We start from the raw sequence: 27,956 nt of genomic DNA, 5'->3' as shown, positions 1-27,956 counted from the left end.
GCAAAAAGTGCAAGAGAGGGGACGGGAGACTATTTCTCAAAATTATTTCGAATGGTGAAGAGGTGGCTACAATGAGTGTTCCAAGGTTTTATATATTTGTTTTGAAGTTTCGTTTTTGCGCAGAGTAAGACTTTAAGATAATAAATGCGATTTTACGATATTGATTATATTGGCATCATTTAAAGCCGCAGTAAATTAAGGAAAACTTATAGGTACAAATTGAATTAAGCAGAACTAGATTTTATGTTTTTGGTGTTTCAATTATCTGAACTTGTAAACAAAATAAAGTGTTTGACGAAAATTAATTTCGCTTAACGCCACCATGTATTTGTTGCAACAATTCAATATGGTACAGGTTTGGTCGTAGGAATTTTGCGCTAATGAAAGGAAAATAGCTACTGACTAACGTTAGAGTTTTAATGAATGCCAACGACCAAACTTTTGGAAATAATAATTACTCAGTCATCCGGCAGTCAATGCAACCTTGATTACCGTAAAATAGCTTAATTTAGAAAACAAACTTTTGTGAACTTTCACAAGAATTAATCACTTTAAAAGGTTTTTGATCTCATTGCCTTTCGGCATGGATCACCTACCTTCCCATTTAGATTAGGTAATTTGCGCATACTGGCTGCTTCTTTGCCTCACATCTAGATATAAATAATCTATCAAAGATCAGATTTCTATGCGGTTACCAAATTCATATGCAATTAACGCCACCTTGAATCGAGTGGCCCGATTTTTCAGGTCTCAGTGTTGCAATTAATGCTAATTAAAATTTTTAACGATCTTTGTTTATCGGGTGTAATGAAATATACACTTGCATTGGGTACGAGAGATTAAGTTTGTCGTTGTTGGCGTAGGTCTGAGTGGGGCAGCAGGAGAAAGGACAGCAGCTTGGACACCAGGTGAGAGGGAAACCTGCGATACGGTTTTTTTTTCGATTTCTTTTACCAATTTTTACATTACTTGGTGATTAGCCGTAGTACCCAATACGCAACGTTTCAGTGCGTCTATGGGTGACGAATCGACGCGGTCCTTTCGACAATGAGAATTTTACCCCAAGCTCTAAAACACTAAGAACTTATAATGCCATATATAAATTATCTGTGATTAATTAGACTTTTTTAAGGACTTAATACAGTTTAAGGTAGTGACTGTGATTCTAATGCGCCATGAAAGTGTTGTACGTGTTTTTACTTTTATGCATTTTGAGCATTTATGCCCAAAGGAGGTTAACGGTAAGCCTTTTGTTAAATAATAGTCCCATTCTCTTATGCAGAATATTTCGCACATGTCGGCGAGGTGCGCGCTTTTTTAAAATTGACCGCTACTTTCTAAGTTTTATATTTCTTACGCAATCACGCCGCATGTATCATTTTATAATATTAACAGAAAAGGCAAAGGCGGCAATAAAATTATTAGACGTCGTTGGATAGATTAAATGCAATTAAGATGATTGGTAAATATTAAAGTGTAAAGTGAAATCTGTAGATCAAAGTAAAGACTTTCCTATATTAATTTAGTTCTCAGTACGACAAATATAGTTCCTTGTAATATTTAGGTTTTAATTTCAACGAGCGTATGAAAGTTATTACGTAAGCGTTGCGAGCTTTCCAACCCCGTATTGAAATTGCATGTGAGAAAGTGGTACGGTTCTACTGGCCTGGCCCTTTCTTATTGCGCCACTATTAGGGCGATTTCCACAACTAATAAGCGGTTTTTGTTGAAATTTAAATATCTGAATAGCGTGACCCAAGTACTTCTATTTCTTTCAGGGATTAAACTTTGCGCAAACACTCAATTAATGAGGCGGAAATTCATTTCACTTCGCATGGATAGTTGCTACCAAAAATAATAGTTTCTTGTACTACTTATGACGAATCTGAAGGGTGCAAAGCAACCCCAACCGATCAGGAAGTAACGCACCGCGTTTAGCACTATTTAGCATTCATGACATGCATCGTTGCCCATTTCGCCTAAAACTATTTAAATGTCTGGCTCTTGTTTATAGAAAATGATAACAATAGGATGGAACGTTTAAAAGCTGAAAGTGAAATTTTAACCGTAGGTAATTTCAATCTCGGCTATGAACTGTAACCGTAACGAAACAAATGTATTTGTTATTATTTAAATCACTTGCGTCCTTGTACAATTTATATTAATTATACCAGAGCCAATACGAAAGTATAAGCAAACGACCTACAACTAGATAGTAATAAGAGTGCACGAAAATACAACCGGCACCGTGGATACTAATTTAAATCAATTTTAAATGATTAATCCAGTCTGCGAACATATTTGGAGCAATCACAGAAAACGAGTTCTTCGACTAAATGTCAAGAGAAAATTGTACAATTACACCCGATCCGGTTTCCAAAGGTCCCGCCAGTCGATTCATTTTTTCACGAAGAGGATTTCAAATTGTTTTCCGATGTTATCAAAACCTAATTAGAAAAATGTTAATAATGGTATCGATAGTAGACGGCCGTGAGTTTTTGGTGAACGTGTCGTTCAAAAACGTGTTTATCGGCAATCGTCAAGATTTTTTTTAATTATTTCGGCCAGCAAAAATCGGCGGAAACGACGGAATTAAGGGCGTGGTATTTAAAAGGTTAACAAGGGTCTCGACAGAAAAATCTGTTGGAAAAATGTCATCAATGTTGTTAAAGTGACCTTCGATGGGTTTTTATATCGTAGGTAATTACATGGAATTTTCTTCGAAGCTACGAATACGTGCACATCGAATTGAAAGTTGTTGAATCTTGCCTTATAACCTAATTGTTAAACGTTAATTATTACCTTAACCGAAAAAAATGAGCTTAGAGCTACACGTTGTGTAACAGCGTTTTTTTCAGTATATGATCGCGGGAATTAAAGTTACGTGATAGGAAGCCAATTTTAGTCGTTGACAATTTCTTGTTTATATGAAAATTATGGTAAAAATTTAGACTGCAACCTTTCCAATCTCAGATAAGTCTGAAGTAGACATTGGAATTAAAAAAAGTTCTCTCGCTTTAAGTGCAACTCAATAGTCCTTGACTTAACTTCGGAAAGGAGTCACTAATGTAAAATTAAACTCACAATACACCCGAGGCTTAGTAAAATTTTGCAACAGTTTTAAAAACGAACATATTAACACCTGAAAAGAACAATGATGAAAAATATTGCTTCTATAAAGAAAATTAAAACTAGGCTGTTTCTCAAAAACTGTAGTGCTTAGGAAAATTATTTCTACGTCAGTGATTTTTACGGAAAAATATGCAAAACTTTCTCCTTTGCAAGATTTTAATATTTTTCATTATAATCGAACTACCAGTTAGGAAAGTTACTTTTGCTATTTCGTCAATATGTACGCGACCATGAGCCATCAATACAATACATGGTTCCATTTAGCCCTGAAATAGGCAACTTTAAAGGATTTCGAGATCCTAATGCTGTACGCGATAAATAAACCACCCTGTTAAGCTTCAGGAGATTTAGAATCTTTGAAAGATTCGAAAATTCAGGTTCTGTTATGTTTAAAGATTTTGCAAAATCAGATAATCTTAAAGTCAGAATATTTTTTACACTCTACGTCTAAATATTGTAAAGGTACTACAGCAAATTAAGGGTCCTGGACATTCGTAACATTCTGAAAGTATTGAATCTTCAGAAAATTATGGAAAGTTCAAAGGCTTCTGAAAGCCCTGAATTATGTGAACAGAATGAACGTTCAAAAAGATCCTGAAAAATATAGACATTTTAAGAATCCTTGCGATACTGAAGATACAGAAACTTCTAAAGATCCTGAACTTTCTGAATCCCTTCAATTTTGTAGAGGTGTCGAAACATTTGAAGATTCTAAACATTATGCTGAAGTTATTGAAAACTCTCATGATTATGAATACTTTCGACATTAAGAATTTTCTTAAAACACTAAATGTAAAAGTTTTTTATGCTATTTTTTTAACAAATCCGCTACTGGTCTTTAACACAAGCACTTATCACTACTTCAGTTTTTTAACACATACAAATATCACCTACTAACTGAAAGAAAAATGTTGAATATTGTGTATATAAAATCTTGCCTCGATTGGGGGATGATTCCATGACACATAAAGTTCAAAACATAGCTTCTTAAAGGTTTTATTGCTTCATCAGCAATTGATATTGAATATTTTAAGGTACTGTGATAGGCTTAGTAATAAAAAACTAAAAAAGTCTTTGAAAAACATTAGGTATTCATTTGTACATGTAATGCAGTTTTACTTTTTAAAAATAACATTTTTCAAATGGGCTCCATTTAGAGCTAAGAAAGTTACTTTGCTAAAACATCTAAGTTACTTTCTATAGTTTTTTTTCAAAAACGTAACTTGAGTTACTCGGGAAACTAGATACTTATAATCAAAAGTAACTAAGTTACTCTTAACAAAGTTCTTTTAAAAAGATACTTTCGAGTTGCTTGCTTCGAATTTCAATAAATAAAAAAAAAAGATCAACGACTGAAATTCAACCCACAATCCTAAGTAAACGAAATCATACGCCAACAGGGAGGAAAAAGTTTATTCAAAAACAGTGGAAATAATTTATCCATTATATTAACACTCTGTAATAAATCAAAACATACCTTACAGGAAATAATGCACCAAAGAAAAAAAAGTGTATTCAAATATTTATGATACAGGGTAGATTTTTTGTCTGGAACACTGAACACATCTTCAAAACTACAATTTTTGCAAAGAAGTTTTTCATGGTAGTATGCACAATGATAAAAAAGATTGCTACCCATCTACATACTTTTTGTGGTCAGTGGTGTATTTCTGCAAGGCCAAGGAGGATAGAGTTAAGTACGAAGCAGGTTTTTGACACAGGAACTGGCCACTTTTTGAGATTGAGAGGGCTCCTTTTGGTTATTGAATACATGGCAAAAGGGATTAACTTAAGCACGATTGAACGCTTGAAGAAGTCCGAACTCACGATGAACAAAAACCGCTGTTGGACGACAATCACAAGCCATTATCGCAAATCGTGGATTCACAGCACTAAAAAAAATTCTTCGGAGCAGCAAATTTGCCTCAGATGATGACGTGAAATCGCAGCGGCGTCGTTTCTTGAAAATGATTTTTTTTATGGGATGAAACAACTGGCGAATTAAGAGTAATACTTTTTTGAAGCTTCCTTCATGGTTGGTACAAAATTTAATTTCTAATTTATGTAACGATCATTAAAACTATATGCCTTGTTAATTTAATTAGAGGTCAGTCGCTATGTTTCCCTATATGAACGCAACCGTTTGTTGCTTTGATCGTTTACTTAAAAAAAGCTGTGACAAATTTCATCGTTACAACAAACGTGTTTTTCGTCACACATTTTACTTTGTTTATAAATGCTGATAATTGAAACACCAAAACCGTAAAATTTAGTTCTTGTTTAATGAGGCAATTCACTTTGTGTACGATTTGGCTGATCTTAAATGATGTCAACTTAATCAATATCGTAAAATTGCAGTAATTAATTAGACGCCTTACTTTTTATTCCACCTCTGCGCAGAAAGTTCACATAAATTCGATACAATCGCGGCTAACTTTATAATTGAGCCCACTATTTAACTGTCAGGTTATACTCCTACACCACACTGAAAACGAACAATCATCGTCAGAATCTTCACAAGTTTCTGTACAGGGTCTTATAGGCCTTTATAATATTCAAAATTTTTATGATTTTGAAAATGTTCTAAAATTTCTAAAGTTTCCGAAGCTTCAGAACCAGTAAAATCTGCACATAGTAAGTACCTTTGGAACCTACAGAACCTTCGAGATATTCAGAATCCATACAATAATCTAAGACAATCTCTCACTACATAATTTACACTTTAAAGACAAAAAAGAATTGAAACTTTCAGTACCTATCGTGCTTCTGTTTCATACACTGTAAAAAGTTTCGTGTAAAAATCAACACGGAAAGTGGTCGATATACGACCACACGAGGTATGGTAGACTGTACCATATCCATTTTGGTAAAGTCTACCAAATGATCGTGGTAAAATTTTAGCCCGTGTTGGTGTAGGTATTTTCACACGAAGATGTGTAAACTTTACACACAGTTTTCGTTAAATCACGGTCAAGGTAACCATTTGCGGTGTAGAAAGTGTGTAACCTTCCTTTTTTACCAAACATCGACTGCACCAAAATTTCTCGGGAAAACACTTTTTCTTATTAATTTTGGTGCGTAGAATCCAAAACAATTCGTACTTTTTCGATCAGACTTCTCAATCAAAGGTTATAGACTAGAAAGCAATTTCGAAAAAAAATTCAAAGGGCTGTAACTTTTGAACTAGTAGCCCAATCTTGGAACTGTTTGAAATTATGGATTTTACAGGCCACATTCTATAAGAAAATTTCTTTCCGGGTCGATCTGAGACAATTTTTTTTTCGGGCCTCAAAAAAAGGCAGTGTACAACCTTCCTTTTTTACCAAAAATCGACTGCACCAAAATTTCTCGGGAAAACCGAATTTTGGTGGTACTATAACCGCACTCCAGTGTTTCTTTTTTCTGAATCTATAGGAGGGTGGAGGGAAGTGAGCGAAAACGTTTGCTTAGTTAGTAGAACTTTTTAAATAAACTAATTTATTTAAACAAATATGTATATATTAGTACATATACATAGACAATATAAAACAACCGAAATACATATAACTAATTTATATATCTGTATATATAAACAAAATTCTATATTCTATACCTAAGGGCCAGCCCTTATACCATAACATCAACTAAACTGCACAGTATTTTTTAAAAAGCAAGATTTTATGAACCTTCAATTAACTAAATAGGTGTATAACATTACCTTTTTCCGCAACTACATCATACGTACTGTCCTCCGGGATCATTAACCACTTTACAATGATTTTGTAGTTAAATTTAATTGCGTTCATATATTACTTTCACCAGCACAATAAAATTAATTCAAAATATACAGATAACTGCTTCTAAGGTACCTATACTGAATGTAGGTGCAACTGCAATGGCATCATACAAGAGATGTGAACAACCGACTGAAGTAATAATGGTGACTGACTCAAGTCGAGACAATTGCACAATATTGAGTCTATTTGCACAATCTGGTTTTAATCTAACGAAGAATCCTTACACTGACGAAAAAAATTACACCACATTGAGTACTTTTACAAGTTACGGTGTAAGTCTTATAGAAATTCTACACAATTGCGTTTTACCAATCGTCTCATTAAAGAAGGTGTAAATCTTACCAGATTTCGTGTAGCAGTATACACGAAAACAACGTACACTTTGCATTTTCAACTTTACACCGAAAAACTTTTAACAGTGTAATTCAAAACGTATGACTTATCAAGAATGTAGCTGTAATATGTGGAACATAAAACATTTAAATCTTCAACATCCTCAGAATGTCCCCAATATCCAAAATTTTAGGGGGAATATTTATATTCTTCAAAAGCTTCTGTGCGTGCAGGATCTAGTAACCTTAGGAATTTGAGTATCTTCCGAATTCTTACAGTCTTCAACAACCTTAAAAACCTCAGACGTGCAGAAGCCTCCATACGTTATGGATCTTATGAACATTTACATTGGACAGCGTCCATCTGGCAAACTCGGAATTACAAGTTACAAGTCGGATTCTGAACAATACCTCGAAATACCGCTATTTAAAAAAAGGGAAACATTTTTAATTTAAAAAGTCATCCGTATGTCAACGTATGAAGTTCAATACCTCGAAAGTTCTGATTTATAGTCGGAATTAAATTTTGGAATTTCTGACCACGGTTTCGAACATTTATGTTAATAATTCGAATGCGACACATTTTTAAACCTTAAACGATTAGGAGTTTTTCAATTTATGTATAGTTAATTAGTACTTTCATTAATTAACTCAGGGGTAAAAAATGCGTAGGTATTTTACGTTTTTATTTAACAAGTTAATTATATTCATTTTATGGTATAATTCCTAATGGCCGGTTGTGTTGAGAAGTACGGTAGAATAGGGTACGATGTCGAGTTTTAGAGCCTGAATAATTTATTGCTAAATATTATTTATGAACGGTCAAATTTTGAAATGTCTATGCTTGAATTTTTGACCTTCAAGGAAAAAAGTTTTTGTGGCGTCTAAATTTTAAGATTGCTGATGTGCTGAAATCTACAGAATTCCGAGTTTCAAGTTTCAAATGTTTCAGGACCACAAGGTTTTTAATTTACGTTGTTTCAAGTATTTCAATCTTGTATGTATGGTGTTTGAACGCTCCAAGGTTTTCAAACCACAAAACCTTAAAGTAATAACATTTTGAAGTTAAGGTTCTTAAAAAACTAATATCTGCTATTTGCTATTATTGTGTGGTGACTCAAAAGACTCTCGTATTAAAGGTTCCTTCCTACGTAGCCACTAATCCTGATAGTTTATTCGTTGTAGTGGGAGGTTGGGAGGTTACGTAACTTATGCCATATGGTTGAAACGATGTCGAGCTTGAGAATATAGGCTCATTGTGGCAAATTTTTTCTGTTCAGAAAGGTTCGCGCAAAATTTATCAGAGAAAGGCAAACCTGAAACGTACCAAACAAAATATGCAATTTACACTAATATGTTTGGTTAGTTATTATACCACAACTATCCATAAATCTATGTTTATTAAGCTTTGTAACGTAGGAGAAACTGTTTGACCTTTTGTTTTTTGCTTTTTCTCTTAAACGAGTTATCGAAACGTAATTTTGTGTTACCTACACAAATTGAAAGCAATACTTTTTTAGCATTCCAAATTCGTATATAAAAGCTATTCTGTTAAATAGTATTAATTTAAGACTACAGTACTAATTGGAAAAAATCTTTAGTCTTAGTAATAAGATCCGTTTACTTGCAGGAAAATGTTCACCCCGAAAGCTCACCTTCGATATATTCGCCTCTAAAGAAGGTAAAAGGTGATGTGAAACCTAAATATCTCACGTTGGTTTAATGTTTTGGACAAACACTCTAAATTTGTGAGTACTATTTTTGGCACTAATCGCTCCTACATATAGAAGAAAGTATCCTAGTCAAGGATGTTAAGATAGCCTTAGAATGCTCTGATGCGGTCAAGATTTATCGTCTTGTTATGGAATTCCTCTCTCACACTCACTTTTATGATGCCATCACGTTGGATTAGTAAATTACAAACGTCTCAGCAACGACAGGTTTAGAACTTTACGAAATGGAAAATGACCCCCCATTCATTCATTAGGAATAGGGATGGTACCAAATTCATGGATTCGAAAAACCGCATGTGGTCCATAATACCACAGTTATGTAGTCACACAATGGCACAATCACTGTGTAATCGATTAACATTTACAACAACCACAAGACGTAAACTGATTATCGTATAATAAAGCATGATACTTTTACTCTCTAAAGTTATAGAATCACTAATTAAGAAACTGGGCGCATTTCTTTCGTAATGTTCTTCACCTGCGATAGTGAACTCGGAAAGAAAGTAATTTGTTCTTTTTTAAGTCCATTTCAGAAAAAAGTGCCGGTGAAATGCATGTAATTTATTGTAATACGCTCATCTATTACACTGTAATAAAATCATTTAAAAACATTCAATGGCATTGTTTGTTACTGTTTGACAAAATCGACGCTTTCTTCTTTTTTTAATATGACCGCAAACACTTTCTCATACAATATACATGTTGTTCAATACCAGACTAACGATATTATCGATATTTCTTAATTTATGATAATTCCGTGGCAAATTATTTAGAAAAGTTACATTACGAACTTAAAAATTTAAATTTCGTTTATAGAAAGTGTAACATTAAAAACTAAAAATGCGATTGAAGAGAAATTTTGTTATTGCTTTGCGTGTTCAAACTTATGGAAACCGCCGTTTTGTAACTCCCAACTTGTGGTCAAGAAGATAAGTTCAAGTTCGCGTTTACTGCAGGCATTGTAATGAAATAATTATAACAGCATTAAGCGGTTGTAGAAAAAGGAGTTCGGAATCCTTTCTGGCCTTTACCTCCATTAGTTGAACTAGTAAGAGAAATTACCTATTTAGACTAAATTATTTAGACTAAACGACGACTTCGTACGCTCGATATAGACGAATATACGAGACCGGAAACCCAGCGTACAGAATGTAAAAATGTCGGTGCGCGAAACAGCAGAATGCGACATCAATGAAAAAAGATAATCTCAGTAATAGTAATTTCCCAAAATTTAAAACAAATAATAAGGGATAAATTGACATATTAGCGCATTTGCAATCTCATGTTTAAAGGCGCGAATTTCCTGACTTTTTTCGAAGATATGCCAATATTCCGTAAATGTTTCATGATTTGTATAGGTATTTTTAATTATTTCAGAGTGATCTTTTATCCAGAATTTAATTTTACTAAATGTATAAAAACGTGCAGGATATTTTCTAGGATATTTCATTAAAATCATGTTATTTTGTTGTTCGATTGTTTATCTGATTTGACCAAAAAGATTGTCCTTAGTTCGTAACTGCATTAATAGGAACGTTAGCAATATTGGCGGTTTTAGTTGTATCACACTATATATAGTATATATGGAACATTTTCTTTAAGAATACTAGTTTCAATGGGTGCAATGAGGATACACAATATTATAATTACATGTTGAAAACCCAAAAGTAATATTTTGCAATATAGTGTACCCCCTTTAATTTAAACGACATACTCATAACGGTAAATGACACGTGTAACATTCACTCTTAGTTTTAATGAAGTGAGACGACTGCATAAAAAATAAAAGTGGTTCAAGGATTGAACCCTGGGGTGCACTACAAGCTTTTAACGGATTTTGACTTGTTTGCATATGGGATTGGTGAATCTCATTGTTTTGACTTTTGAATGATCTGAGATAGCATCAAAGAGCAGGTTATATAAATATTGATCAGACACTTATACGTTGCTTGACCGACTTTGTTTCCAATTTCAGATTGCGATCTGCAATAAGTATCTCTTTCTCTTGGCCGCATTGAAAGGCACCTTTTCGATTGATTACATGCAGTTTTGGGTAGGTCCAAATGAACCGGTTTTAAATTAAAGGGGACCTTCAAAAATTGAAGACAATAGACGCGAAAAATGCATGTTCGCGAACCCATAATTTTCAATTTCGAAAATAATTGAACACGTGCACCGGCTTTAGTAATTATGATATTCAGTGAAATAATTAGCTAAGTACTCGAGTATGCACTTCCTCCCATTCAATACATTTTTAACATAGTTCGTGATTAATCGTGGGCAGCGTGCGTATCACTAAGTTGCACAATAAGTAATTAGTGCTCTTCCTTTTAATTTAAATAAAATCGTAATTATTACATGTTAACCTCTGGAATTGCATCCATTCTCAATCAGCTGATATTATCTTCCGAAATGCTTACTGGGGAAAGCGTTTTTGGAATTTTGTCGGAGAGCATTGACCTAAATTAGAAATCATAAAGACTTAAGGTCTCATTTCCGAGGATGTAAAACAAAAATGCTAATGCGATTGTGTAACCACGATTTTAATTTCGATGTATGAATTTGTCATAACGCGAACAGAATTCGCAAACTTTCACTGTCCATAACAGGTCTATATTGATTAAAACGTTCAATCTTTACCTAGTTATTAGAATTTGAAAAAGCGGAAAGCTGCCCGAAGGCGAAGGTTGGTTCGGACGAGTGATCTAGTCGAAACGAAATTATATACGTGAAATTTGTAATGATATAGTCCTCAATAAATTACCTTCAATTGAAATCCTAGGAAGTCATTATTAAAATAAGTTAACTTACAATTTTCTCGCCGTTCTCCGAGCATGATTTGGTACCACCCGCCTATGGCATAGGTAAGAGAAAAAGCTAAAACCCCTGCAGTTTGATCGAGGGCACCTTAAAATTTCAAGGCAAACGCCTTAAATGCGAAATGAATCTTACTAGCTTAATTTCAGTTCCATAAAAATCTGTTCTGTATCCTCCTTTACCCGCTAGGTGTAAAGGGTGACTGGGATTTGGAACTTAATATCCGGAATGTATTATTAATCGAAGGTTGCTATTAGATAAACGTTTCAATTTCAAAATCACTGCACCAAGGTTGTTTGTTGTATGGTAGCGGATAATTTTCAATTGCAGTTCAGGTAAAAATGTTTCACCTATTTTAATTGTAAGAAGGCTGCAGGTTAAGTGAACGGTCACTGGCACGTTGTTTCGTAATCGCAGCATAAAGACGCAAAACGACTATAAAAAACGCATCCATCACTTGAGGGTGAAATCGCGGATCGAAAGTGAGATGGACGTTTCACATTTCAAATCGCAATTAAATTCATTTTCAACCTCATCTTACGCGATCATTACAAAATATCGTTAACTACTCAAGAAGAACAAAAGTTTCACTTTAGACAAACGATATGAAAATTGATTTAATTTGACATAACCCGACAATATCAACTCGGCTTTGTTCCCTGAAAATATTGTGTAAGTAATTGGTCGGTCTCAATTAAATTGGCCGCTTGATAATGTGTGAAAGGTGTCGAAATTGAACATGAAAATGAAAGGCAAGGCTTTAATGCTGTCTGATATGGCCTTGTTAAGACGTTAATAGTTGATGAAGATGAGTTTAGTACACTACCGCTCAATTATAGTCTTGATATTTTATTAATTTATATTGCAGTACAGATTTCCTAATATGATGTCAGGTATTTCATACATTTTATTGAACGAGGCGATGTATAAACCCCATTTAGTATTTATTAAGCTCACCTAATTATTTAAAAAGTTGCACAGTATCGCGGTTATTTTAACGTAAATTTTGTGTGGCAACTCTTTTTGAATTATAGACAAATGACACATTCTGAAAAGAATGATTTTCGAATAAAATAAAAAACGTAGCTAGAACACAATTTCCAAAAGAACATTGCAGTAACCCCTTCTCGTTTCTGATGTCACTTCGTATGAACTTCTTAGTAATTACCAAATTTATAAACTCATGCCTTTCATCACGATTGTTTGATATCCTTCCTAGCTTTATGGCATATGTCAAAAGATTTCACTTTTTATTAGGTGTCCTGAAATGCATGCATTATGATACTGAAATTATGCAAATTCGAAAAAAAATGCATAGTAGGTATAAAAGATACCCCCGCAATAGTTTTTTTTTAAATAGTGCGGGAATATAAAACGGATTCTCTGAAAGCTCCGCTTAAAAATTAACAATTAAGGTCAACTACGCCAGGCTTATTGTGAAACGCTTTTCTTTCATGATAAAGTATTAATAAAAGACGAATTCGGATAAAATAAGCTACTTCGGTGTTATAAAAAACTTGGGAGATAACAAGATGGGTAAAGGACGATGTACATTTTAAATCCGGGTGGCCGAAAGGAGGGACGTTTTAATGGGCAGATAAAACACTTAGATCTTAAAAAAGAACAGACACCCTAAAGAACTGACAAATTCGAATGGCACTAAAAGCTCCTAACCTAACGTCCTGTAGACTACCACAGTTTTATGAAGTCTCCCGAAAACTCTTAAACTCCCAAGGCTCCTGTTTTTAAAAATTATTCAAAACCTATATCTCGATGGCTATTCGAGATTCTTAATTCAAATACTTAAATGCTCTTATAAACACATTGAACTTATTAAGGGCTCAACTATTAAAAAATACGACTATAGGTTTTTGAAGACTCTTTAGAACTCTAAAAAGACTCCTAAAAGCTCTCACGGATTCTTATGGACTTTAATGGCATTAAACAATTTTAAACGCTAAACAGATTCTACAAGTCCATTGGCGATTGCTAACAAGCTCATAAAGATTCAATCCTTAAAGTTTCTTAAATGCTTCCTAAATACCCTCTGGGATGTTTTAAGATCTCGGATATTAAGAGCGCTGGACACCACGAAAGCTTGTGTATGATGCAGTTTTTCAAAAACTATTCAAAGCACGGGTTAGTGCATTTTTTAAAGTGAAGACTGCTACGTTGGCAGTAAGATTCAGATATGGATACAACTGACACGTGCAATTGATAGACCCTCTTAATTTGGATTTTTGGGTACTTTTCACAATAACACCGTAGTTCCAAAATGGCGAACCACACTTTTATAAACATCTCTTATAATGCGGCATCCATCAAAATTTTCCATATTGATAATATTGTAGAGCAATATAATATAATAATGATATAAATTACAGACGTTTTAAAAATAATTCGAACGACGGTTTATAAGAAGGCCTCTATTTCTAAAAAAGCGTGCCGGAAAAGTGTCTAAAATTCCGAGATTATTCTCAAAGATTTTTCCAAAAAGTTTCCTGGGAATTGAAGTAATTTATAATTGTTCTTAATCACCCAAATAATGTATCAAGGAAGAAGCGTAAACGGATCTCTACTATTTTGAAGAAGTTGGAGCGCTAGAAATATAGGAAGGAATAGGAAGACCTAAAACATGATCTTTACTAAAATTCATAGACAGAAAGGATGAAACAACCTTAGCTAATCTTACAACAGAAATTCAGCCATTTCATTTTTTTGGAAAAGTTCAGTTGCAATCTTCATTGTAGGGCTCATAAAATGTTTATTTTTCATTGAATTTTGATGAGATATACCACAATGTCTGCAATAGATCCCTTTGTAAGTAGTAGGTAAACTTTAACTTCCTAGCTCGAACTAGGTGGCTATTCTTCGTTTCTGCCAGAGTATAATAATGAAATTAGGAACAGGTCGAATAATATATATAAATTATTTATTGATTGATATACAGGGTGTCCCAGTTGTCTTGAGACAACAATGATTTCTTCATATGGAGGCCAATTTAATGGTGTTGCGCACATTTTCACATAAGGGACAAGTGTAGGGACAACTTAATTTTTTTAAATAGGTAAAAACCTAGCGGTTCGCGAACTTGAACTGATGTCGTTTTAAAACTGCTTTCCATGAACAAATACATGGGTAAAAGTATACCATTAGCATATTAAATGCGCAAGTAGCATGTTTCAGGAGCTAATCATCCTCGATTAAAGTACAATCGAGAGTATAGGCATATTATGCGCTCCCCATCTCTTATTTTGCTTCATCGCTACCTCATTCATCCAAAGAATTAGATGAAATTAATGCAGCACAAAAGCCGTGCCTTATGTTGTAATGACGTCTTCCAAACAAAGAATTGTCTTCGCAAATTTGTAATGCAAATGATTGTTACATACTTTTAGACACTCCCAATTGAAACTATTTCTTATTTGAATATGGGGGTGAGACGTATACAATGGAAGGCTGAGTAATTAATGTTAATTATTGACCTATGCATTTCCATTATGGTGCAAACGGGCATTATTAAATATTGCATCGAAAACGACAATGCAAAACGGCAAAAAATGGAAATTTGTAATATCCACCTAAATACTATCATTATATTTTTTGTAATTTATAAGATATTACTACATACAAATCCGTTTTTAATTGTGAAGACATCGCGTGTCGAATTTATATTTTAATTCTTATTAATATCTTCCGTGATTATTGAACCTGGTCTACTAGAAATATTTATGTAAACTTTCAGAATTCTAATGTACTTCCGCTCGAGCTCGAGTTAAGAAGAAAGCATAACATTAAAGCATTTTAAACGCAAAGTATGGCTCTTGTCGTTTTGCTTTCATTTATTGATCAGATAAATTAACTTGCCTGACAGGTTACTTACTTACTCGGCCAGAACATAATCTATTTTTCAGTACATAAGAGAATGGATACCCTTGCGAAATTATTTTCCGTGCCGATGTTGTAATTAATTTTTAATAATAATACTATTATTCTGTTACAGAAACATGACTCGTCGGATTTGGAACCAACACCACAGAAGACTATCAGGAGTAGGGGGCGAACTAGATTTTCAATTACACCCGAGTTCGAAAATGTCAGTGAAGATTACGAATTAGTCAAGAAAGTTCAAAATCAAGAAGGGCCTCGGCGACAACCGGAAAGGAAACCTCACAAGGTGGCGCAGGATGCCATTTTCAGCAGAAGATCGTATGAGGTGCGAGAAATCGTGGACGATATCCCACGTGAAAATCCTCCTAGGCTCAAGAAGAAGCCTCATGTTGTCACCGAGATGAAATTTGAAGCGGCGAATGCCCCGCCAAAGGAAATAATAACGCCAACTCCATTACCTGAAACTGATGTACCTGTAAGCAAACCCGCCGAGTCAGTCGCCGAAAAATCGACAGAAACAAGCGTGGAACACACAAGTGCCGCACCAATCCCAGATCTTAAACGTAAATCTACAGAAGCACCAGACGTACGCCGGTTTCATTCCAGAGGGCGCCAGCTCCCTCCTAAAACCGAAGAGCCACCAGCTAGTAGAAGCAGATCGAAACATGTACAAAAGCAACCTGGCACGCACACGACTGCGGCCACCACACCTCACAGATCGACCTACAGAGTGCAGAGAAGGCGACTCGAACCCACCGCCGAAACCGCACACGACTCATTGCGTACAAAAGGACCGTCAGTCTTTTCGGCGGAACCCGCACATGAATTTCCCAGCCGAGCCAGAACTGGAAGAAAAGTAGTTACTCAAAGTGGCGAAGATGTCACGGAGAACACGGTGGTACTGAGAAGGCGTCCCAGTCGGAGGTCTAAGACTCTCGATTCCGTCACTGTTGCCCCCAAACCGGAGACCAGCAGTCAGCAAAACGTGATTGAGCAAGATGCAAGCCCTCCTGAGCGTAAAGTTGAGTCTAGGCGAAGCAGAGTTTCGACCTCAACGGAGGCATCCACGACAACTCGCTCAGCACGTCGAGGTGTCACCCGTGTTCACCAAGATGTTGAAGCAACAACTATTCGCCAAAGAACGAGAACTCGTGCAAAAAGCGAGAGCGTCGTGACCACCCCCACGCGCGCTGTCTACTCAAGACGCCGCCAACCGACCAGCATCGACGACATTGACGCCGCCAGTACAAAGCAAACCGAAGTTAAAGTAAAAGTCTTCCCACCTCCCGATTTCGAACCTACGAACGTAAGGGTGTCCCTGCAAAGAACCATTTCCGAAGAAACCCAACCGGGACGTATCGTCCGAAAACGGCTCCACCATGTACGAAAATCGCCTACGAAGGCTAACGAAATTGTCGAACAGACACCCTCAGTCGACACCTTCGATGCCCCCCGCAAATTCGACCTACTCAACTTAAGACAAAATGAAGAAAGAGGGCCTAGGCCTTCTCAACAGACCACCCGCAAGACCACCAGAAGCAAGCAGCAAACCGTCGAGAAGGCCTCCAGCTCTCAGGATAGCGTCGACGAAAGCGATAATTACCCGGCCGCTTTCAAAGCCGCCATCATTCAAGCCAAGAAGAAGAAACACGTAAATATTTTCGTTTCAGATTTATTATTGCGTGTATAGCTTGCCTAACAAGCCACGTAACAGACCTTTCCATTTCGTATTTAAATCGAATTTAATCGCGTAGAAAGGAGGGCAAAATACAACCCGCCCAAATGACATTTCATCATCTTTTATCGATACTAACGTATAAAACTGTGTTCAGGGTCTTCTTGGGTCAAGGACGTTAACCGCTAACGAAGCTTCCGTCACGAAGACCGCGGAGACGACGACCGTGACTTCCTCAATATCTTCTACCAGTTCGAGGTCTTCTTTTCCTTATCCGGACGCGGTTACGTCGGCAGCTTTGAAAAAAGTAAGTTTATGGCCACGATTGCGTTTAGTTTGACGAGTAAAAGAATGTGATCAATGACATGTTTATCGGGAAATGTGCGAAAATAGAAAAGTGCGAGGAAAAGTTCGAATTTGGCTTTATTTCTTTGTAGGGACTGTGATAAAATAGGTAATAAGTATATACGACTAATTTCGCCCCCCCGCCCCTCGCATAATAAAAGCGGTTAATGTAATACAGTTTGTTACACTTTAGTACTGATTTTTGAAAGAGAAATCTGATGTATTGTTATGGAAACGATTTAGTTTTCAAAATTTTCGTTGCTTAAAAACAGTTTATTTTCTTTACAATGAAAAATCTATAATTAAGAAGTTAATTAAAGTAAACACACCGCCCACTTTGCATCAAGTACAATACTGAAGTGATTCTAAAGTAATACCCCTTCGATAAATGAATTTGAGGAACATATTCGCTACTTGAAAGTCGTATAAACCTAGGACTGATGCCAAAAATTAACTGAAATTCTTATTTGTTAATAAAATTTCGTCGGAAAAACGACAGAACACATATATCCATCCATGTTTCTTTACTTTAATTTACTAAATAATTCATAAAATATGGACCGTTTTCGAGTTTTAAGAGAAAAACTGAAAAAAGTCTGAACATTTTGAGGTTTTTTGGCTGCCAAAAGTTGTGCCGGGAAAAAAAGTGTGTGCACTTTTCAAATAGGTACATGTTATTTGGACCCAAATGGACCATTTAAAACGATAAAATCGTGTACACCACCTTTTGCAGGAATCGGCCCTTCTGAATGCTCCGCATACTGGACTATTAACATTTGTCAATATCAACTATTTGGATTATTACATAAAGCCAAAGTTTGTATCCTACTCAATAGCCATGCTCTTTCTCACGTAAACACAAAATAACAGTTTAAGTAATTATTATATAATAAACCTATAAAGGCTAATATATGTAGCAATTTAAAACATGTAAACCTAAATATATGGCATTGAAATTGACCAATTTAAGAAAGTGCATTTTTTCACAGCAAGAACCCCGCGGCCATACTTATTTAAAATAAACACGATAATTATAAAATTCCTTAGAACAAAATTTTCCCGAGAAAAAATGATACGTCCACTGTTCTTCATTGAAATAGAACATTTCTTCCGACACTTTAATACGAAGAACACTCGTCAGGTAAATCAATAGCGGTTATGCTTATAGATTAATTTTAATTCCCACTATTTGCATGAACTGGGTCTATATTAAATATACATACTTTTTCCTAGTTGATGTATGCACTTGCGATACTCCATTTTGGATTTAAACCATTTTTTTTAAATTTTTATATCAGTTTGATAGATGTTGAACATTGTTTTTTTAATGCAAATTAGAAAAATTGAAATTAAAACTGAACCTGAAGCATATTGTACAGTACTTTCCTATTTTTTGAATCTGATAAAATCAGTCACGTTACAATTTTCTATAATGAGGTGGTTTCCAGGATGAGGAAACGTCGACAATTCGCGCATCTAGGTATCCACCTCGGCCTAGATTTTCTTTGACTACGAAACAACCGAAAATTCCAGAAAAGGAGCGCGAAGTTCGAAAGTACAACTCGTACAAATCTAAGTACCCCAATCCTGCCGTCGAAAATGAGCAGAGCCCCACAACCCAAAAATATCACGCGAGGTACCACGCCAAAATTCAAAACGATATCGACGTCCCGGTCCCACCAAGACCGCCGATTAAAACCCGCAATTACATACCAAAGCCACCAAAGGGTATCTTCAGCAGTCGCAGATCCGCCACTGAAGAGAAGCCGATCAAAATTGAAATTTCCTCGCTGTCGACGAAAGTGAGCACCCTTACCTGTGTTGTCGATTAATGTGTACTTTAAATGCTTCCAGGTACCACCGGTAGGTCTAAGTGCCAGAAATCGATTTAGCGCGCGTTATCGAAATGAGATCTTGCCCAAATCAATCGCACATCGCCAAGCGACAAACGTTCCATCTTACACCCCGACTGTGCCAACAGTCACGCCGCCATCAAGCACCGTAAGTATTTTATTATGTTAACAACAAAGAAAATAAAATAGTTACACCTTGACATTAACTGACATCGGGGACAAAGACAGAAAATTTCCTCTCTTCACCAGGCGATACACTAATACGTCTTTGTCTTTTGCTCTAAAGGACCATTACTGGCCAGAAGAAGATATGACTGACTACCAATGGTCTAGCAATCGTATTAATTGAAGATAGACCGACTACTGTTGACGATCATCACTTCCATATAACGCTTCCGCATTACTCTTCTACCATTAGTATCAAACATTCTTTTCATATGGGCGATGGTTATGTATAATATTACTATTTAGTTCTTCACTTATTAATGCCAGTAATCATTTATGCTTATATCATATGATCATTGTATTAATTATCATTGTCCAGGTGTAATATTTTATTTTTATATTATATTTAAGTATTTGTAATAAAAGCAATTTTATGTAATTAGAGTTCAGTTCGTTCAGTTTAGTTTCTAAGTATGGTTTTGCAGATTAAAATTGAAGACACTGTCCAGGGACTTGAGGTTATTTCTTTTTACGATCCGGTCTCGAATACGGTACCATCCGCAAATTTAGTCAATGGCGACGTTACGTCTTCCGTCTCAGTAAGTATGAGGTAGTGCGCGGATTGAGTTTTAGTTTAATTTTTTAGGATAATTCAACCAGTCAGTCAACGGAAAGGCAGCTGACAATTATTGAAAGAATCATTAATTCGATTACCGCCATATCAACCACCGCATCTCCCGACTCGACCACTGTGACCACGACCGCTGGACAGACAACTAAAAGTTCCGCCATATTAAACCTTGTCGCTAAAAGATCCAAAGACGCTAGTTTAGATGTGACCGAAACGACTTTACAAAACAGTACGACTGAAAAACCGACAACCTTAATCGAACAGATACTCAGTTCGCTCTCCGTAATCAGAGCAGATAGTGCAACGATCGACTCGAACCAAGTAGGTACCACTTTAGTATCCACGCAAGCCAGTGCACAATCTTTAGAAATTTTAGGAACGACACCTTTATCTATTAACAATGATGATACCACATTGCTAAGCACAACTTCTGTTTCGAGCACTGCACCCTACACAGAAACCACAAACACCGTAGTGCCTTTAGACGAATTAAACACGATCCCTACACGTGCTGTTGATATCAAACCTCGTTTTCTTTACCCCAATTCTGCTGCTGAAGTAGTTACAACGCCCACAACTGAAGAACCTACTACAGTAGCACCGCGTGCCAATTTTCCAAGTTCAGATTCGTCCACAACTGACGATGGCGATATGGGAATGCTATACACGTCAGCTATTGAAAGTGAAACTGAAAATCCCCAAATAGCTGAAATACTTTCCGCGGTTTCCAATATTGTTGCATCAACTTTGGAACCGTCTAGTACCACCGTTATGCCACCAACGGTGACTGTCCAAGCAAGTCCAATTCCAGAGTCTACAGAACCCACCGTTTTTACTGTAACTGAGTCATCGCAATTCTCTACGTCTGAAATTCAGTCTAGTGCGTCGCCACCTGCGACCACGATCGCTGGGACAACTATGGTTACTGACAGCATTAAAACCGATTCACCAGCATTGCCCCCCGTTTCTTTGTCAAATGCGGATACTACTGTTTCCAGTGCGACAACGGAACAAACAGTATCCATCGAAAACTCTACCACTATAGAAATGTTATCACGGCTCACTGTCACCGATTCCACGGTGACTCAACCTCCATCGAGCTCCCCTAACTCGGATACTACCCCAGAAACTACACCTTCAATTCAAATGCGATCCACACTTTCATCTCAGTTCCCGTACCCAGAACCTACAACTGATTCAACCATTCCTGCTACCGTGACAATCACTGCGTCTTCTCTTCCCGCTTCGTCAACTCAATCTGACCCCGCCATTGCGTTGTCAGTATCTTCTGTGCCTGCAGATGCAACTGTCACGATGACGTCAACAGTCTCGTCGTCTCAATTCCCCTACCCCGCAGCTGCGACTATAACTGTGTCTTCTCCTCGATCAGATGCGACTATGACAACACTATCAACTGGCCCGTCCTCAGCGCCAACGTTAACCATGGTTTCTCTTCCCTCAGATGAAACTGTCACACAATCAACAGTTCCATCGTCTCAGTTCCCTTATCCGGCAAAAACAGCAGACACAGATTTGACGGTTCCGTCGTCAACTACAACGTCAACCATGACTTCTCTTCCTTCAGATGGAAATGTCACCGAATCTGCAGTTGCATCGTCTCAATTCCCTTATCCGGCAAGAACGGCGAACACAGAATCGACGGTTCCGTCGTCATCGCCAACGTCAACCATGATTTCTCTTCCTTCAAATGGAAATGTCACTCAATCAACAGTTCCATCGTCTCAATTCCCGTATCCGGCACAAACAACAGACACAGATTTTTCCGTTCCGTCATCAACGCCGCTTCCCTCAGATGGAACTGTTACTCAATCAACAGTTCCATTGTCGAACGGAGATTTGCCTAGCACAGATACGATGCAACCGATTACCTCACAGTCTCCTGATAGTACAGCAATTCCATCGTCTATTCCCACAGATATGACGTCGGAAACGATTTTAATGCAGCAATCAGCTACGACTCCCCGTAATTTCCCCTATCCATCCGTTTCAAATGATTTAATAGCACAGAGCAGTACAATATCAAAAGTTTCCGTACCACCTAACACAACACCAATAACTACAACCACGACACTTGAACAGAAATCAGACACAGCTACAACAGAAGACTCATCCACAACGCACAGCTTATCAAATTTTAAAGTAAGTCCAGATAGAGTATCCGTCTATTCGCCTAACGACATCTCGAGCACTTTTCTGCCTGACGAATCTGCATTCACAACGGTCTCAATCTCTGGCCGAGTATTAACTACGACTCCCGTTACCAGCTCAACAACTACAACATCAAAACCTTACCCTAACACCGAACCTTCGACCAACACTAAAACCACTGACCAAGACGTCTCCTCTAATACAATCAACACAAATTCAGCTACTGACAAAACTGATGTAACTAATTTAATTAATCAACTGTCCCTAACAACTAACGCAGTTGAATCGAGCACGACCTCAACAACGGCCGACAGCCGCGACGGGCGACGTTTGAGTTTCGAAATTCCGCCAGCGACCAACGATATTTCTGAACCGCCAGAGAAAGACTACTACATTTTTGCCGTGTTGCAAAACAACACAATATTGCGGAAACGTCCGAGTCGTTTTCCAAACAAAAATACGCCATTTTTAATTTACGGCGTCTTGCCCAACAATACTCTGATTCAAAAGTTTCCCAATGGAACGATAGTTCCAATGGAACCGGTGATACAGGTAAATGGATTTGATACGCGCGAATTTCCCCAGACTCCAGCGGAATTAATAAGTAACCAAGTAACAACGAACCAGGAGCCTCAACGGAATAACAAGCCTGTAACGGTACTCACTTTAATCTTCTTTGCGCTTTTCGAGCTTTCTTTTTCATTCTCCATTACCAAATGACATGTTTAGTTGTCCGCTCATTGTTTGTGAAGGGGTGTTTCTAACTTAGGCTGTGCATGCGAACACATCGTAGCGACTAACACATTATCTCAGTTTGCTATTGCCGTAAGAGGCAGGCAAGTGTTTACTAAGTTCCATGTTTCAGATCGAAGCCGAAGCTAATGAGTTATCGGTACGTAGCGGTTCGACTGCGCCATCTCTACCGCCCATTGTCGAACTACTTGGTGGCAAAACCGTCAGTGAGTTTAACAACATCATCAACAAAACCAAAGAAGTGCAGACTTTGAAGGTTGATCCAATGGTAAGTTTTTCATATGCTTATGAAGAAAGGTAGAAATCAAACTGGAAAATCTTCCATAGACAAATCGAGTACTGCTCGACTCAGTTGATTACTCCAAGAACGTTTTGTACCGTTGGAAACCTGTTAGTCGAATTATTGATCTGGATCAACAGGCAAGAGACGCCTTTACTAATTGAAAACTAACTTGACTGACAGTATTAGCTTTCTATTTAAAATTTTACAGTAGTGCCAGGTAAATTATAACGATTTTTCGTTATATAGCTAAAAGTGACGTCTCCGAGCGTTTGTGAAACTTGATGAAAATACCTGTTTTGTTTCCAACGAGCCACATTTTTACAAGCTTCTTTGGTTTTGAGGAACTCTTAGGGGAATAACCACGTTTCTGATAAATGTTGTAATATACTCGTACATGATGTAACAAGTATGCCAACTATTGAAGACCAAAATAAGCATCTTTTTCTAACTGCACCGAGGGATTACTGCACCACAGGTTCCAAAAGGTGTACCTATAGAACGAAATGGTTTCCTAAGTGTTCCGAAAAATTTCAATCACAATTCGTTTCCCGAGGCACGAAAATGGCCAGAATATTATGAAATCCCTTAAAAAAAGTTCGATTTTGATAATCGCCAAATATTCCGAGATACCACATTTTGTCGGGATCAAAAGCTTGTTCGCACCCCCCTTTTCGAACGTCGGAAAGGGCCCACTCAAAAACCTTAAAATTGAGTAAATCTCGAAGTAAATCTATTAATTCCACCCTCGTATTGTTCCATAGAATGTCCTTAGAACCTTTATACATATACTCTCTGGATCATGTACAATCTTCAAAGCCGTTAGAATCCTTACAATCTACTCAGAATTTACTTCGACCCCTTTGGTCATGTTAGAATGTTCTCAGAGCCTCGATAAATGTTCTTTACATCTTTCCGGAATCTTAGAATCTTCCTACAATCCTCTATTACACTATTTTTATTAAGAGCCTCCCTAGAGTTTCTTAGAATCTTCCTACAATCCTCTATTACACTATTTTTATTAAGAGCCTCCCTAGAGTTTACTCACGAGTTTTCATAGAATCGTCGTCGCAGAATCTACTGACATTTTAGAACGCTTTTTTAGAATATCTATAAAATATTCCTTAAAATCCTCTTAAAATTCTCTTCGTAGAATCTTGCATCCTTTGAAATTTTGTAGATCCTTCTTGTGATTTCCTCGATATATCTCAGAAGCAGAAAATCCCACAAAATTATTACGTGCCAGAGGAGGATTCCCTCTAACCGCCCTGCTCAGTTCGAGCCCGAAAACTGGACAAAGTGAGTATAATACGGATCGTAATGAAAAATATACTTTTTTGCTTATTCTTGGGCCCTTCTTTATCCCCTTGCTGGCAACCTGCGTGGCTCTTGAGAAGCACTCCTGATTGCTAAGAAGATAATATCAAATCGACACGATTGAATTTGATAACTCCCGAAAGTGAATTCCACTAAGTACCACTCCCTGTTTTTGGAAAACATAGTTGACTGAAATTAAGGACGGTTATCCCAAGACACTACTGTAACATTTTATATAAAAGTATTAGTTGTTGCCTATTCACAAGATTCCTAATTTGTAGTAACAATTGAATTGCGAAAAAAGGGAATACGGGAAACTACGTGACGGAAAATTTGTTCTGGAGCTGATTTTGTTTGGTTGCCTATAAAATAAGAATGATTCTTAACATTCCTTGAATCGTCGCACGCTCTAATTGTCTGCTATTCACTTTCGTGTGATAAGATCCTAAGATTTTAATAATTCCGTCTTGTTAGCTTGAGAGCAGATCAACAAAAACCGATGCCCCCAGTACATCAAGCACCACAGTTACAACCACAACAACTTCAGCACCGTTCACATCTCCACCTGAAACTACAACAGTGACTTCCACTTCAACGTCGACTGCATCAACCACTACATCAACGACTGCATCAACCACTACATCAACGACTACATCAACGACTGCATCAACGACTGCATCAACGACTGCAGAAACTACAATGCCAGCTCTAACAACAGAACAAACAACTTCAATTGCAGAGATTGATGTGGAGGCAAACGCTTTGGGACTTTCAATATCGGCCGATCCACCGACAACTCAGACTCCCCCGCCTTTTACGTTAATGGATTTGCTAACGAACGCGACCATACCGCCAACGTCCACCGTCGTATCGGTTCAAGATCTCAAAGTAGATGAAAGCAAACTTACCGATCAACAGCGACAAGACTGGGAGATCCTCAAAGCTTTGGAAAAAGAGCAGGAGGCAATTCTCAAGCAACTTGAATTCTTGACCAGGCTGGTGAGTAATATAGTCGTAGTCGGAGAATAAATTTTGAGGTTACTTTCAGAACTTGGGCGGAACAAAATCAGGGAATAGTGGTGGTTTGGCCAACAGGGTATGCGTTTGATAGGGAGTTGACGAATGTGAGTTCATCTGTACTTGTAGGTTGTTGCTCAAGCCGTCGAGAATGACAATCGCCAATCCAAGAAACTCTCCGAGCCATCGAGCGATGAAAAATTAGGAAATGAAATTAGTACTTCTACGAGCCCGATCGTTCCGTCGACGTACGGCAAAAGTAATGACGCGTTGTTGGCGTCGCTCCTTAAAGAATACGGCGTTGGTCCTACCACTCCAAAAGGTTTTTCGGTTCGTATTACTACGATAAAATATACCGGTTGTAAGTAATTAGTTTATTACAGGATGCTTTCAGTAAAGCACTACTAACAACGACAAAACCACCCACTAGAAAACCAACGACTCAGGCCCCCGGTCCATTGATGCAGGGCTTGAATTGGTTATTAAACACTTTAGCACCACAAGCGACTCCCAAATCGAAACCAAAACCGACGACTCCTAAACCAATCAGAACAGAACCGCCTTCTGTGGTACCGCAATTAAAACCTAGAAGTCCGATGATTACTGATAAACACCTCGAAATGCTCATTCAGCAACTGGAAGCAATCCAAAAAGATCCTAAGAAAGCCAAAAATTTAGACATCGAAGCTCTACGAAAGCTTCAAACTATGAGTCGAATTATGGCGACCACTACGGCAAAATCGCCTATTGAAAATGAAATTACGCCCGTTCTTATCAACCGAGGAAGCCTAGGACTAGCGAGCGCTCCTCTCCCATTGAGCGTAACCAACAATTTAGACGACGCAACAACAAAAGCTACCACCACCACGACCAGCCAATCTCGTATACCACCCGTCAAACTGAATCCAGTTCCAGGTGTTCCCGACGAGAGTCCAATGATACGAGGACAACTGGTCAACTACGCTATTAACATTACCAAAGCAATTTCGTCCTTCTTGGGGACGGCGTTACAGGTAACGTACTTGTAAAGCTCACTTGGAGGGATTAGTAATTATCTACCCCATCTCTTGTGTTTATTTCTAGGACGCATCCAATCGATTCGTGAATATTGTTTCGAGCGGTTCGGGAAACAATTTATTTAACTCAAGTTTTGACGGAAGCGCGTTGCCAAGCTCGTCTAGCGGTTAAGGTTGTTAAAATTTTACGAACTCTCCATGGTTTCATACTATCAAAGCACACTTTATCTGTGCTCTCCATTCATGCTTCAAATACGACCTCATCTATTTTCACTTTGGTTAGGTATATTATGCACTTTCAGAATGCAAAGTCGGTGAATGGCATTCCAAACCAGTTTTTCGAATTTCATTTCGCTCTACTTACACTCCAAAACTGGAAGATAGTCCTTCATCTACCGTTTTGATCACATTAGGCTAACAGCAAATCGCTTCTTTACTAATTTTCGCAAACCTACAATTTGCGCTCGTATTTTTACCGCAAACAAAAACTGGAATCTAATTTACTAAATTTCTAGGGCGCAGCAAGTAGATTTCAATCATTTATCGGATTCGTATCAAGGACTAATTGATCAAATCGACCAGGATGAACATAAAAACGTGTGCTATATTTAGATAAAATTATTTATTATCCAATTTGCATCTTTTTTTTTGTTGTTATTAGACGAATTTGCTAGATTGTTACGCGTATGTTATAATTATTCGTCACCTTAAATTAATTCAGGTGTGCGAACAATTCAGATTCCTATTTGTGAAACAGTCTGAATGTTATTTTTATGTTATTTATAACTCTTTTTATATTGACTGTACTTAGCTAATAAATACTTATGTAAGAATACCAGCTGATAAAAAATACTCATTATGTTTGCTCTAATTTTTATGGTAATTTTAAGAGTTAGTCAGATTTGTAGGTATTTGATTAGTTTATATTTATTGTTGATTGTAATTATTTAAGTAATCATATTGTAAATAATGTTTGTATAAATATAGCAGTAATTAGTTTTTAATAAATTCTTTTCTTGTTTCCGACTAAAGACAATTAAAAATGAGTGTG

At 37.0% G+C, this 27,956-nt stretch overlaps 2 protein-coding genes across 8 annotated transcripts in view; one reads left to right on the top strand and one right to left on the bottom strand.

The window, feature by feature from the left end:
• Window positions 1-27,956, bottom strand: part of LOC116168522 — a 58,761-nt gene that overhangs the window by 11,698 nt on the left and 19,107 nt on the right. The gene's annotated exons all lie outside the window — the stretch shown is intronic.
• Window positions 984-27,783, top strand: LOC116168517 (mucin-17-like). Of its 7 annotated transcripts, XM_031484409.1 has the most exons (16): window positions 984-1,241; window positions 15,797-17,335; window positions 17,517-17,666; window positions 19,153-19,506; window positions 19,559-19,705; window positions 20,208-20,321; window positions 20,369-23,179; window positions 23,388-23,543; window positions 23,603-23,695; window positions 25,347-25,477; window positions 25,514-25,871; window positions 25,921-25,968; window positions 26,019-26,219; window positions 26,273-26,902; window positions 26,973-27,078; window positions 27,421-27,782. In XM_031484409.1, the coding sequence occupies exons 1-15, from the start codon at window positions 1,176-1,178 to the stop codon at window positions 27,075-27,077; spliced, it is 6,903 nt and encodes a 2,300-aa protein (XP_031340269.1). In that variant the 5' UTR covers window positions 984-1,175; the 3' UTR covers window position 27,078; window positions 27,421-27,782. The 7 variants fall into 7 exon arrangements, with proteins under 7 accessions (XP_031340269.1, XP_031340272.1, XP_031340267.1 ...); XM_031484412.1 differs by having other exon boundaries at window positions 20,369-22,513; window positions 25,347-25,871; window positions 27,421-27,783; XM_031484407.1 differs by having other exon boundaries at window positions 25,347-25,871.

This window comes from Photinus pyralis, unplaced genomic scaffold, assembly GCF_008802855.1.
Source record: "Photinus pyralis isolate 1611_PpyrPB1 unplaced genomic scaffold, Ppyr1.3 Ppyr1.4_LG4, whole genome shotgun sequence".
Lineage (NCBI taxonomy): Eukaryota > Metazoa > Arthropoda > Insecta > Coleoptera > Lampyridae > Photinus > Photinus pyralis.
Note: the sequence above shows the minus strand (reverse complement) of the source record. Positions and strands in the feature narration are given on the sequence as shown.